This window comes from Lepisosteus platostomus, chromosome 20 (assembly GCF_059453375.1).
Source record: "Lepisosteus platostomus isolate fLepPlt1 chromosome 20, fLepPlt1.hap1, whole genome shotgun sequence".
In the NCBI taxonomy this organism is placed as follows: domain Eukaryota; kingdom Metazoa; phylum Chordata; class Actinopteri; order Semionotiformes; family Lepisosteidae; genus Lepisosteus; species Lepisosteus platostomus.
Window position 1 is genome coordinate 5,618,844 of NC_142630.1, and position 12,991 is coordinate 5,631,834.

Genomic DNA, 12,991 nt, shown 5'->3' on the forward strand with positions numbered 1-12,991 from the left:
CAGAGCGGTGCTCCCCTAAATACAAGAAATACGGGACCTTTGAGTATCACGCGATATTAGTCACAGCCCTATCGAGTTTTATGCCGTGCTCCTACCAGCCTGTAATCTATTTTTAGGGATATTTGTAGAGGCGATCTCGGGGGCTGTGGTTGTGTACATTAGCTCAGCTTTCAGGGAACCCAGAAGCCGACCTATGGGAGCTATCTTTTCTGAGCTAATTCTTGCCAGTCTATTCATATTTTGTGCCTTTAACGACATTTCCCTTACCGATATTAAAACAATCATTAGGAAAGCCCCCCAACTATCTACATCCCATCCCATATGAACCCCCCCAGTCCCACCAGAAGCATCAACGTTTATATATAGAAGCGATACTACACGGTAGTAGCATCTTTATGGATTGTACTATTTCGTCACTACAGGCAATATATGCAATCTCTAATGAATAAAACAATTTGGTTGTGTTCCACAGATTATATCAATTTGGGTAAAATATTATTCTGGTGAGTTTATCAATAATGATAAACTAAGTGTATCCCCATCATTTAAAACCGTTACCCCTCCGGGTTGCCAAATGGATCCATCCGGCGGTGACGTCATCGCAGGGCTGGACTCCGACGGCTAACCTTGTTTTGTTACATTGTTGCTGTAATAGTTTACCCCCTTTTGTTTGTAAAGAAACCGAAAAAATAACCCATAAACGAAACCATTCTTCTCGTTTTCGTTTTCTAAGCAAAATAAGCGTCATTTGGAAGTTGCCAAAATGAAATGGATGTTTAAAGAAGACCATTCCCTAGGTAAGAGGTTTTGTAGTAGACGGGGGAAATGCTGTGTTATGGTGATGTTTGCTTTCGCTTTCTCAGGCCACTGTGAGGATGTCTCTGCCGTGTCAGGGCCTGGAAAAAGGGTGACCTGCGCAGAATGTTTTTTTTTTCCCTTTTACCGGTTTTAATTGTTTTTCGGATTACGTCATACGTGTCTGACAGCACATTTTCTTCATATCAGAACACATTCGGGTATTTAGGGATTTTCTCTGGGGTGGGGAGGAGCTGACCGTAATATCTGGGTGTTGTTTTCTTCTGCAAAGACTGTATTTTGACGACCACGGGACAGCACTCGTTTGTGTCGCTTTGCTAAGGACGTGACAACCGGCACATTTCGCCCATTCCAGCCTTTCAGACGAGAAACAACCAGAAGCTCGAAACTGGTTGATGTTGAGATATTTTCTGTCCCGTCAGTCTTCCTTAAATTCAAATCTAAAAACCGAAAGCAGCCAGGACGTTTCACATCTCATCAATACGGTACAAGACCCAGGTATTAATTTCTCGGTCTAACCAGACGCATACCATGAACTCTGCAGGGTAGTACTTTCTAGAGTAACAAACAGAAGTGTTTTAGAAATGACACTTCAGTTATTAACAGTATTGACTGTGGTCAGATAGATATGACTGCAGGCGTTGTTTTTTTTACAAAGCCCTGTCATTAACTAGGGCAAAGACTGCGGTCCCTTTCAACACACGAACCTGGGCCGAAATCTCTAAACGACCTTAGGGCTAAACTGGTTTTTGAGGCCTTCAGTGACGTCATATTGTAATATTTATAACTAAGAATAATAGTTGTGTATATATATATATTTGTCGAACCTTTTCAAAGGGCTGTATCGCCCTCACAGTGTAGTCAACAGTGATGTCTGCATAAGAGGTTTGAAACGAGAGAGGCCATTTGCCTGATCTAGCTGGTTTGGCTACCAGTAGCAAATTGATCACGTGATCTCACCCAGCCCCTTCTTTAAAGAAGCCGAACATCGGGTACCTTGTCCCAGACCCCCGACAGCACATTGCGTTACTGGTTAATCATGGAATTGTTAAACGCAGCAAGAAAGGCAAACGGCTCTGTGCTGTGATCCATGAAGAGTGGCAGTTTTAGTAGATTTGGCTATTATTTCAGCACCGACACTGTGAAGGTTTGAGCAAAATGATAGATTCCCCGTGTTAAGAAGGTTTAAAACGAGTTTAATAATTGCAAAGGCATTAATACCTTTGCAAAATTCTATTAAAAGTAAGAGTGTTTTCTTGTGGGGATAAGCATTGCTAAGTGACACGATCTGATATGTGTAAAAGGGAAAACATTAACATTGACAGTAGTCTATATTTTTTTGTGTGCGGGTCAGGAGAGAGGCTAGTCTTTGTGTGTTTATCCACTGTGGTTCATTCGAGACATTCTCATTGCAGCAGAACAAAAAGTTCTTGTTTCAGATCAGCAAAAGCATAATCTGCTTGGATTAGTTTTCTTTCGGGCAGCTCAGAGATTAATCTGATGTCCACATTTTAGATCACTCTTTGTTCTAGAATATTTAATGCAGTCAGTTCCTTCCTGTATGATCTATTAATGTCTTCTAAGTTCACAAAATGAAGAAGCTATTATTTTTTTTTTATCAGATCCCTATGACTTGAAGTACTAGTTGCAACTAGTGGGTTACAATTGCAATTAATAGTTGCCATTGTATTTATACTGACCCACAAGAAACACTTGAGTTCTGGTTGATTTATAGGTGGTCATAAGTGGTCCGCTGGCCTGATTGTATAGTGACAATTGAAGCACTTCAAATGAAATCTGTATCTAATTGCAGAACATATCTTAAGTGGTGTGAAGAATCCACTGCATGAATATGATTTGGAAAAATATCCCCTTTATATAGAGTTCATAAATAGGTCAATTTGAATTAATCCCAGCCCAGAATTCATGAAGGGCATTTAACAGAAGATGCCTAACTTTCACCAAAATAAATTTACATCGTGATAAAATGAAATATCAGTCATGTATTGTATCTTTCCGACACAGCACCTCATTCATGTGACTGTGATGATTATCTCTAGAAGAGCAGTAATTTAGTGCAAGTAAAAATATTCACAGTTGTGCAATGTGTCTTCATTTTTAGCTTGCTAAGTATTTTTATTTGCACATTCAACCATTTCTGTCTGGGCATTTGTATCACACCAGAGAGTTATGTGGACTTGTATTTTGTTGGCATTACAGGGCTGCACGTTCAGTTAATTACAATTGGCAATTTGCACTCACAGTACTAGTGTACAAGTGTAAAAGGGTTATTAGGGTAAAAATCAATGCAGTGCTGCTTAGATCAATGAACAGCTCAATGCTGTCTGAGGTGGGTATTCATCACACAAACACGCAGGTATGCAAGTGGGTTTTAACTGCTTGCAATGCACAGGCTTTTATCAGTTTAATCAGATATCCATTTGCTACTGTACGGTAGGAACAAGTTAGAAATTAGCAACCGTTTTATCTACATTCCAGTTTGATTAAAAGTTCTGAGAGGATGTCTTCAGGTTTCCCTTAAACCCCTCATGTCATATTAGTCCACGTTTTTGTTTTTTTACAAATTAATCATTCTGCTGCATTTTGGCTCCATTAGAGGGAGTCTCTGAAAGGAAGCTTAAACATTATTATTGCTAAATTGGCTGCCAGCTTTATCCAAGGTGACTTAAACCTAACAATACAATTGCATTGATCACAGTGGAACAGCAGATACAAACTGCACAAGGGGAAGAAATCGGTTTTAAGTAGGGGGTCTAAGAGAAAGAGGATACTATGGAAATCTAATGTAACTTTAGTGAAATAGAACCAGGATTACAGTTACAGTGTTAGAACTATTTGAGTTAATGGGTTGCACTAAGCCCGGACACAATGAATCGATGCAATGGCTTCTGGTTTGCTTGTGCAAGGGGTGCTTTCACATTTCTCCCTGAGACATTGTTGAAAAACTGGGATAGTCGAATGTGCTCTAGACCAGGGGCAAGGTGAATGGTCCCTGAAAAAGTGCTCATCGGACTGCTGACTCCAGGTAAAGTCCTCTCCGTGTCCTGACCTGCTTTCTTTCTCCTTGTGTTTAAGAAGTCCAGGTGGGCTTGGGTGTGGGTTTTTCCCACGAAAGGGAGCTGACAAGCAGTGGATCAAAGTGGCTCAATGCAACGTGCTGGTGTGTCCTGGGCTTTTGTAGAGTGAAAACTGAAGAGAGAAGATTTTAATTATCAATAGTTTAATTCCCTTGTGGTTTCTGATGCCATACTTGTGTTATCAAATCAAATCAAAGTTTATTTATCAAATGCACAACAATACGGCGTGCAGCAGTAGTTGCTGGCAATGAAATGTCTTTTTCTGCGAGCTCACAAGAATCACAAAAATTAACAAAAACACAAAAATCACAAAATTGAGGTTACATTTTTGAAATTGAATAAAACTCAATGTGAGTAGAGCTGTTATGTGTCCATGGTGTGTGCAATATATACATGTAGTGCAGTTATGCTGAATATAGTGAGAGTTATGCTGAATATAGTTATCATGCACCATGACAAAATGTGCACGGTATTTTCTCACTTGTGCTGTGGTTTTACCTAAGTGCTGCTATGACTCTTTTTGTGCTTTGCTATATTTGTCTATAGGAAAACCATAGTGGACTAGAGTAACCATTTCTTAGAAACTTGTAATTCATAAACCCATTAAAATACCCTGCAAAACAGTGATAAAACGGGTCAAAGTGTGAAAGTACATCATGATACATTTTCAGGATACTGTACATGTAGAAAAAGCTTGATAGTCACAGCAGATATGATTAAGCTTCAAGGCATGCTTATTTGTGCTGCCATACTAAACATACAGTAGGTTTCAGCCTAATTTCCTTGTACCCTCTTTACCATTTGAGTCAGCTGAGCTGCCTGTTTTCTTCCTCTTTGCTCAGATGCTGAATTCTCAAACATGGGCTTTAAGTTGGTTGAGGTCAACAGATCAAGTGTCAAACATGTGGATACTGAGCATGTCAGGCTGGGCTGGGCAGGGACACCTGCCACAGTGTATTTGTTTACAGTGTTACACGTGGCTCCAGACCACTGTCTCCTGATGTCTACAAAACAGAGCATTTAGCAGCTTTATATAATAAAGCTTCAGCAGTTATATATCTGTTCCTTTGCAGCTGAAAACTGTTCTGTTGAAACCTGGCCCTCCAGGGCCTCCTGTAGATAAAGTGAACACCTGCTGGGATGAATAAAAAAACATTCCTAGTAATTTTAAACTCCTAAAAATATTCAGGTTTCAGTTGGGTTATAAAATGCCCACTTGAAATTAACAACATCTTGGGCCCCAAGATGTTTAATTGTGCAGTTTTCATTAGTTGATTCAATGATGCAGAAGCATAACGGAGAACTCCTTCAAAATGAAAGAGTCTTCAGAAGCAGCTTTGAGAAACTCAACACGGGAGAATATTAAGAATCTTTCACGCTGAGTAACAGCCATGAGGTCATTCACGCCTGGTGACATAAATAGTTTATACATAGGATGTAATTTTAAAGCAGTAGATAAGCAGTAAAATGATTTGCAGAGTTGAAATGTGCATTTTTTTACTCTACCATTTACCTCTCTAGTATTTTTATCAGGGCGGACACACATACAGGAGGCAGTTTAGAGACTCATGTTAACCTAATCAGCATGAATTTGGACTGTTGCACTTGCAGAACATCCAAACTCCACACAGGCAGCACCAAAACAGAAAACAGAACCCTGGAGCTGTCACACAACCACCATGCTGCTCTGGGAGAACACTAATTGATGTTGTTTCTGTTAAACCTCTAAACTTCAATATTATATTTGTCATATGTATGCAGTTCCCAGTTCTTTTTTGGGCAAGCATTAATACAGTAGGAATATCAGACAATTATGAGATTGACATACTTGCCACCTTGTTATTTGAAAATGTCAAAGGGATTATTTATTTTCAAGAAATCCCTTTTATTTATTATACACAATTTGGAGCGGTCAGTTGTGTTAAGATCTGGATCTCTGATAACGACCGTGGTGCCCACTCAGGACAGCTGTTCCTCACTTGAGAAGCTACAAGTTCCATAGTAGACAGGATAGCGCTGACTGGATGAACATGTGTCTCCCACTGACATCACTGTAAAACTAGAGGCGCTTGGCCAGCTGCTGGAGTTAATCCCTGCCCTGCCCTGCCCTCCTGGAGGCTGTCCACTTTTGTGCCACGAATCCTGGACACTGCTGGTTAGTGACACGACAAAGGCTCGAACCTGGAGCATTGTGGCCATTGAACTAAACAAGTTCAGAGCAAGCACCTTAGCTGGTTGAGCTGCTCTGGACTCCCCACAGCGATTGCAAAGAGTTACTTGTGCTAAGTGCCAAATGCCACATTAATGGCTTTAGTTCCAGCGTTTTTGAAAGGTATTAGAAATCTCTTTGGGCCACAGTTGACAGCTGTGCCCCTTCTTTTCATTGGATGTTCGTTATTTCTCTTTTCCAGAGCACCGATGTGTGGAGTCGGCCAAAATCCGAACCAAGTACCCGGACAGGGTTCCGGTGAGTGTGTATACAATGAAGCTGTGCAGACAGCAGGACCCCATCCCCCAAGAACACATGCTTACTCCATTTTCTTCTAAAGCTCTGATCACACACCACTCTCTTTACTCAGTCTGTACACATGTTCCGCTCTTCCAATAACAGGTCCTTTTAATTTCCCATATGAAAGATTTTAATCTCGCTGTCAAGATCTATGCAGGAGATATCATTTTTCCAAATCTCCAGGTATTGCTATATAAAGTCATAATACATACGTGAAGACACTAGACTGAAGCAGAACACTAATAATGTGAAAACACATTTGAAAATACTGGTTAGAGAAGGGCCAAGCATAAAAATATTGCTGTATACACTATCACTATGTGCTTTGAAGTTACAGACTGAGATGCAGACTGCATGCCGATGTTGCAGACTGAATAATAAAGATGTGTAGGTGGTTCATTGTGTCTTAGTGCATGAACTATGTACAAGGCTAGACTCTTATTGTGTCCTGAGCTGTATATACAATATAAATGTATGTACACTATATTCACTTGTTAAACTGAAATCATGGGGAATTCACATGATTAAGATCGTGGCATCACCTTCACTGGCTAGAACAATCTCAAGATCTCAGTCCTAGTGAAAACTGGATTGAAATGTGTTTCAACCTCACGCACCTTTGCCCTCATCGCATACTCATCTAAAGGAAATCCCACTAGACCAGTGAGATCGGACTGGGCTGGAAATCATCTAGTATTTCAAAACCTTGTGAAACACTCTGGTTCAGATAAGATCAGTGTTTTCTGGTGGAGATTATTATTTTTCAGTCCAGAGAGTACATTGTTATAAATACAGTGGATCTGTGCTTAGAAAGAGTTGGCGACATGGTCCTCTCTTGTGATTACCATCGATATAGTCAGTCCAGTATAGCTGAAAGTCAATTCAGGTGTGCAGTCAAGTGTACATAACAGTTGAAACGTTTCTTCTTCCCTGTGCACCTAAGAATTAAATGATACTGTGTTGTGTGGTGTTTTTCATTGGGCACAATAGAGAGTAATGAAAAGAATAATAATCCATAGATAGTGTGATCCTAAGAAAATAAGTAAGACACAGTAATCCTGTTGCATGAGGAGCCATCTGATAGTTCTGCAGGCAAGCCCTGAGACTAGGGTGGAATGCCATAGTAGCTGAGCAGTTGGGCATGGATTGTTTAAATCGGTAGGAACTACCTTGAAGAGTGAAGAGTCCAGCTGCTCCCAGCATCAAATCCATGCCATTCCCTTCACAAACAGTGGCAATCCAGCCACTGGATGGGGACTAGGCTATCAATTACTTGAGGATGAGAGCATGCAATGAGGTTCATGTTGTAATGTGGACAATATTTGGAATATAGTACAACAAACCCTTTAAGCAAATGTCATTTTGCTAATACTGATGAACTGGTACATCATTTTGAAGGGCTTCGAGTAGACCAAACTAACACTCAAGCTTCATGACACAGTGAGACAAATTGCAACGATTGGTCCTTTTGTGTGTAAATGTTGAGCCAGGGTCTCTGGGTCAGCTTTAGTTCTGCAGGCAGTTTTACACACGATTCTCTGGGTGCTGGAATTGTTAGACTTTATCTACACAGAAAAAGAAATTTAACACCCTTTTTTAAAACCCTTTTTTAAAACGCCAAGAATTGCTTCTACATATTTGTATAGTATGCTTATTAAAAGCATGCTGTTCCAAATTCCTTCTGTGTGTGTGCGCACATATTCCAGGTGATTGTGGAGAAAGTGTCAGGCTCTCAAATCGTGGATATAGACAAGAGGAAGTACCTGGTCCCTTCCGACATCACAGTCGCCCAGTTCATGTGGATCATCAGAAAACGCATCCAGCTGCCCTCGGAGAAAGCCATCTTCCTCTTCGTAGATAAAACCGTTCCGCAGTCCAGGTGAGACGACAGCTGCTTTCCCCTCTCTGAGGAAGGGAATCTGCCTGTTTTAGTGAGGAATCTTCACTATATGTTTTTCTCCCTGTAAAATCAGTACTCAAAATCAAAAATGCATTTTGTAATACAGTGGTCTATAAATTATTTAACATATCTTAAACAAGCCACACTCTGTATTCACATTCAGATCCCCATACGATGTAATTGAGAGTTTAATGCCTAAGTGCTTGAATATAGCACCTCACATCTTATTAGTGTGCATTGCCTATTTCATTATACTTACAAATGGTATGAAGATTTCTTTTTGTTTAACATACATAAAATAATGACATTATTGCACCGGCTCAATCTTTTTAAACTCAAGTAAATAATTAAGAGAGAAAATCAATACAAATTCCATTTATTTTATTTCAAAATCTCCACTGTCTTATCTTTACAAGAACAATACCATAGCTTGCCAGTGAAGAGGCACTAGGCATTTTTTATAGCCTCAGCGTTAATGAGAACTAAAAGTAAACAAAAGAGCACTACACTATACCGGTCTTTTAAAATTTCCTTGAAATTAAACACCGTTTTTAGCCTCTTCATAACCTTTTGTGAGTTCAGATTATATTGACCGTCATGTCCTGGGGAAACAGGTGCTGGAGAGCTGCCCGTTACTGAGTCACACAGCTTTTGCGCAATACAGCCCCGGGAGCAAACATCAGTCCTGCCCTAATGCATCTTTACATTGGAAAAGATCCTTATGAGAAGGAACCAGACTTCAATATCCTCCTCAATGCCAAGTACTGCAACTCACTGCATAACTGCTTGCCTTATTGAGCATTTAGTGAGGCTTTAGGAAACATTCCTACTCGGGGTGTGAAAGTCCATGTTGGAGTCACTGTGAGTGCTGGAGGACCCCAATTTAAGGCCTTAAGATAGGTTGGAATTTGTCAGCTGCCGGCTGTTTAATTTAATAATTTGAGTGTCATGCTATACTGAAATTAACTGCGGCTCCGCTATGTATTTTGATGAGTTATTTTTGTTTACCAGTTTGATGTTCTGCAAATGTTTTAATGTACCACTACATGCCTTAAACCAGAAATTAAGGACATCATGGTCTGAAAACCTTCAGCTCATCCAGTCCATTCCTGTAGAGTGTCTGATGTTGTCTGCCTGTCTCCCTGCAGCTTGACGATGGGGCAGCTGTACGAGAAGGAAAAAGACGAAGACGGCTTTTTGTACGTTGCTTACAGTGGCGAGAACACCTTCGGCTTTTAGACATCTGCGCTTGGCTTGTAACACCGGCTGACACCCTCTCTCCTCCCTCACTTCCTCTGACAAGCTTGATTGTATTATAGACATATACTTGCGTTTTGGAAAAGAAAAAAAGATTGATCACTATAATAATCGTATAATGGATGCATTTGTAACTTTGTTCCTACCCCATATTGTATTTAAGCTGTATACATCGTTAGATTGTTAAATTATGTTTAAATAAGTGACTTTTCTGTTCTTATGGCTGTGAATTGTTTTGCTAGCTGTATTTTATCAGAATTGCTTGCTGTTTTTTTTTTGTTGTTTGGAGTTCCGTTTCTTTAAAAACTATATTTCAACTAAATAAGTTTAAATATTGAAAGGTAAGGTAGCTGGATGACCTAACCAATTAAAAAACTCTCAAAACTTTCTCTTGAGATTTGTTTTTAAGAAAAATTTTAAGTGAATTAATATGCTAGCTCATTTATTTGAATCTAAGGGGAAATGCAAACATGTTATGCTCATTGGTTTTTGAGGTAATATTTGCCTAATTAAATTCCTAAGTGTCAATAGTCACCAGCCCCGTGGCCAATTGTAAACAACGCCTTTAGCTGACATAAAGTTGTTCACACAACACAACAGCTTAAGTCAAAGCCCATGCAAAGGGTAACACCTTTTTCTGTTTAACATTTAGGCTTTTCTCATTTTTACACCTTGAGGTGCTGGGCTTGGACACCCACGGATTCACTGCTTTCTCAGTACAGGGCACCATTACTCGTGTTCTAACCATGGGGAATGAATCTGGGATTTTTAGAGCCTTCGAGCAGGTCCAGCTGTACGGGCTCTGGGGTGTCACGGCTCCGATCAGTGCAGGTAATGCCCACTGGTTTCTGAGGCTGCTGTGGAATTTAGCCCGATGGCCCATCGGGTAGTTAAGAGTTAACGGATCCCATACAATTCATCCAGCCACTTCTTGGAAGACACTAGGATATTGGCTTCAACAACATAGCCGAGCAGCGTGCTGCACAGTTCCACAACCCTTTGGGTAAAGAAGTACCTCCCGTTATTGGTTTTACACCTGTGTCCCCCAGTTGGTGTCTCAATCAATCACTCAATCAGAGTTTATCAAATGCAGCAGTAGTTGCTGGCAATGAAATTTCTTTTCTAGGAGTTCACAGGTGGTGGTGGTAAAAATAACAAAATTAAGGTCACATAAAAATAGATGACAATGCAATAGAAATTGAATAAAATAAACTCAGACAAAACTCAATATAAATAGAGCTGCTATGTGTATGCAATATATCATGTCCAAGTATGCAGTTTGCTGAAAACTATATGTCCATGTAGCCATTACGGGTGATTTGCTGAAGGAGCTTCAGGCTGGCTATTTAGCAGTCTTATTGCCTAGAGTTAGAAGCTGTTCTGTAATCTCTCTCACTGTCCATTCTGAAGAAGTCCACTGTGTTATTGAGGAGTATGAACACAGTAAACCCTTGCTTTAATGGACTTTGGATTTAATGGACCAAAACTATTAAAAGGGGGTTTTGGTGATAAAAGGGACAATATCAGACAACCCCCTACAAGACAGGATAATGTCCATTAAAGTATCAATTATTTTTGCCAAAAAAATACCACCACATTAATCCCTGGAAAAGACCAGAGAAAGAAGTTTTTGTAGTTGGTGGTGGTGGGGACTGAAGACACATTACACGACGTAAGAGGCCACGAACGTGGTAAAGTCTGCGGAATGGCAAGTTGAAATCTGCCGTCATTAATGTGCTCAGGGCAGTTCAGTCTGTCACTGGAGGATCACTGGAGAAAACTGTTGAAAGGTTCAAAATCAATATCACAAAACCCATACAGAAGGTACTGTAGGCAAGGATGAGGCAACTGAAGATGATGTGGCCAGATTCAGTAAACATATATATGATTTATTTTCTCATATATAAGTATGTTTTGTGGGCTTGGAATATCTCATTGGTAATTTAACAGCCAGCAATACTGGACCCCAGTTTCCCCCTATTAGTCTGGCAAAGTGAGTGTACTCTGTACTTGTAGCAGGTCCCCTTGCAGTCTTTATATTTTACTTACATTGTGCGCATGAAGTCTCCACGTCTTCCTAGTCGAGCACAACCTTTTAAAGGACTTTAACGTTCAGTAGCAGTGAACAATTTTGATTTGATAAGATATGGAGTACATACTACAGGATATTAATTTCTTCTGGCAATATTTTCAAAAAAACACTTTTTCTCCTCTCCATTGTGTTGCTTTGATTCTAGGGCTGGGAGCGAGGGGGAGAGAGATTGTGAATAGAGTGTCCTTTGTCTGTTGGAATGATAACTCCTGTCAACATTCCAGCTTCAATAACAGTCCTCCGCACACTGTATCCTTTTCCTCCCATTCCACGGGCACTCGGGATACAGTTACTGGAGATCTCCCTTCGTCTGCGTGCTGTAATTGGGCTAGGGAGGTCTGAAGAAGCCGTTGTTTGGTTTCCCTGGAGCCATGAAAGGTAATGTCTTTTAGAGACACTTTCAGTTTCCCTACTTTTCATCTGTCAGAGGGATCCCATTTTTCTGACATGTGGACAGCCATTAGAAGATAAGAATAGTGACAAATGAAAGGAGGTCATTCTGCCCATCTAGCCCTTTTGCTTATTAATCCAAGCATCCCCTCCAGATGCTAGGTTAGTAAGCGTACTGGCTTCAGCAGCGTGGCCTTATTCCCACACTTTGGGTACAGAATCGCCACCTGTTCCCAGTTGTAAACGCACTTCCATGTGGTTTCCACGTCTGCCCTCTGGAGTTTCACTGTTCTTCATTAAAGAATTCTGCTGAGTTGACTTTGTCCACCTTGAGGATTCAGGAAGATTTCGATGTATCAAAAAAACGTCTAAAAGCCAGAAAAAAAAACTGCACTGTTAAGCAGAGTTACCTCAGACTGGAGTCAGGTCAGTTGTAAGACCACAGCGTCTCCAACTCTATGTCAGTGGTCTAGACGTCAACCACAGTACAGCCAGTAAACTTGTTCACAGCCGAGTGTGAACAGAAGCATGAGTTTGTGTCACATGGGACGTTCCACTGCATATCAATGATAATCCAACCAGTAAGCAGAAGAGAAACATTTTTTTCTCAAAGTTTTGGAAAACGATCTGGAAATGATTTAAATCAAGGTTGAAAAAATCCTGACCTGCGTGTCACGTTGGTCCGTACATCCACGACCAGGAAGCTGCGGATCCTGGCGAGTGTTGTGACAGGCCCAGTCTGTCCTGAAAGAGGGAACGCGAGGCAGGGCGAAGCCATCTCTCCCCTCCCCCCCGCTGGGATGACAGGCCAGCACGGTGCTGGGACAGTTTCTGAGCCTGATTGTGTTTAGGCAGGAAGAGCACTTGGAAATCACAGAATGGGCTCTGGGCTAATGGACAGCCCTGAAGGATTCAAAAATTCCCGGGCA

The 12,991-nt window shown here is 40.7% G+C and overlaps 1 protein-coding gene and 1 long non-coding RNA gene across 2 annotated transcripts; one reads left to right on the forward strand and one right to left on the reverse strand.

Annotated features, from left to right (window-relative positions):
• Positions 1–588: 588 nt before the first annotated feature.
• On the forward strand, positions 589–9,967 carry gabarapl2 (GABA(A) receptor-associated protein like 2). Its single transcript, XM_088613468.1, has 4 exons — positions 589–797; positions 6,326–6,381; positions 8,130–8,302; positions 9,472–9,967. Exons 1-4 carry the CDS (start codon positions 764–766, stop codon positions 9,560–9,562), a joined length of 354 nt encoding a protein of 117 aa, XP_088469594.1. The 5' UTR covers positions 589–763; the 3' UTR covers positions 9,563–9,967.
• On the reverse strand, positions 8,683–9,472 carry LOC148644345 (uncharacterized). The gene is made up of 2 exons (XR_015928622.1): positions 8,868–9,472; positions 8,683–8,826 (listed from the first exon to the last, which is right to left on the reverse strand). It is a non-coding gene; the product is annotated as an uncharacterized LOC148644345 (long non-coding RNA).
• Positions 9,968–12,991: the final 3,024 nt, after the last annotated feature.

What these genes read in the sequence shown, in the direction of transcription:
- gabarapl2 (XM_088613468.1), top strand. Translation starts at nt 764, where the DNA reads ATGAAATGGATGTTTAAAGAAGACCATTCCCTAG. An exon ending in TAAAGAAGACCATTCCCTAG is followed by an intron (nt 798 to 6,325) that starts GTAAGAGGTTTT and finishes TCTCTTTTCCAG; the next exon opens with AGCACCGATGTGTGGAGTCG. An exon ending in AAAACCGTTCCGCAGTCCAG is followed by an intron (nt 8,303 to 9,471) that starts GTGAGACGACAG and finishes GTCTCCCTGCAG; the next exon opens with CTTGACGATGGGGCAGCTGT.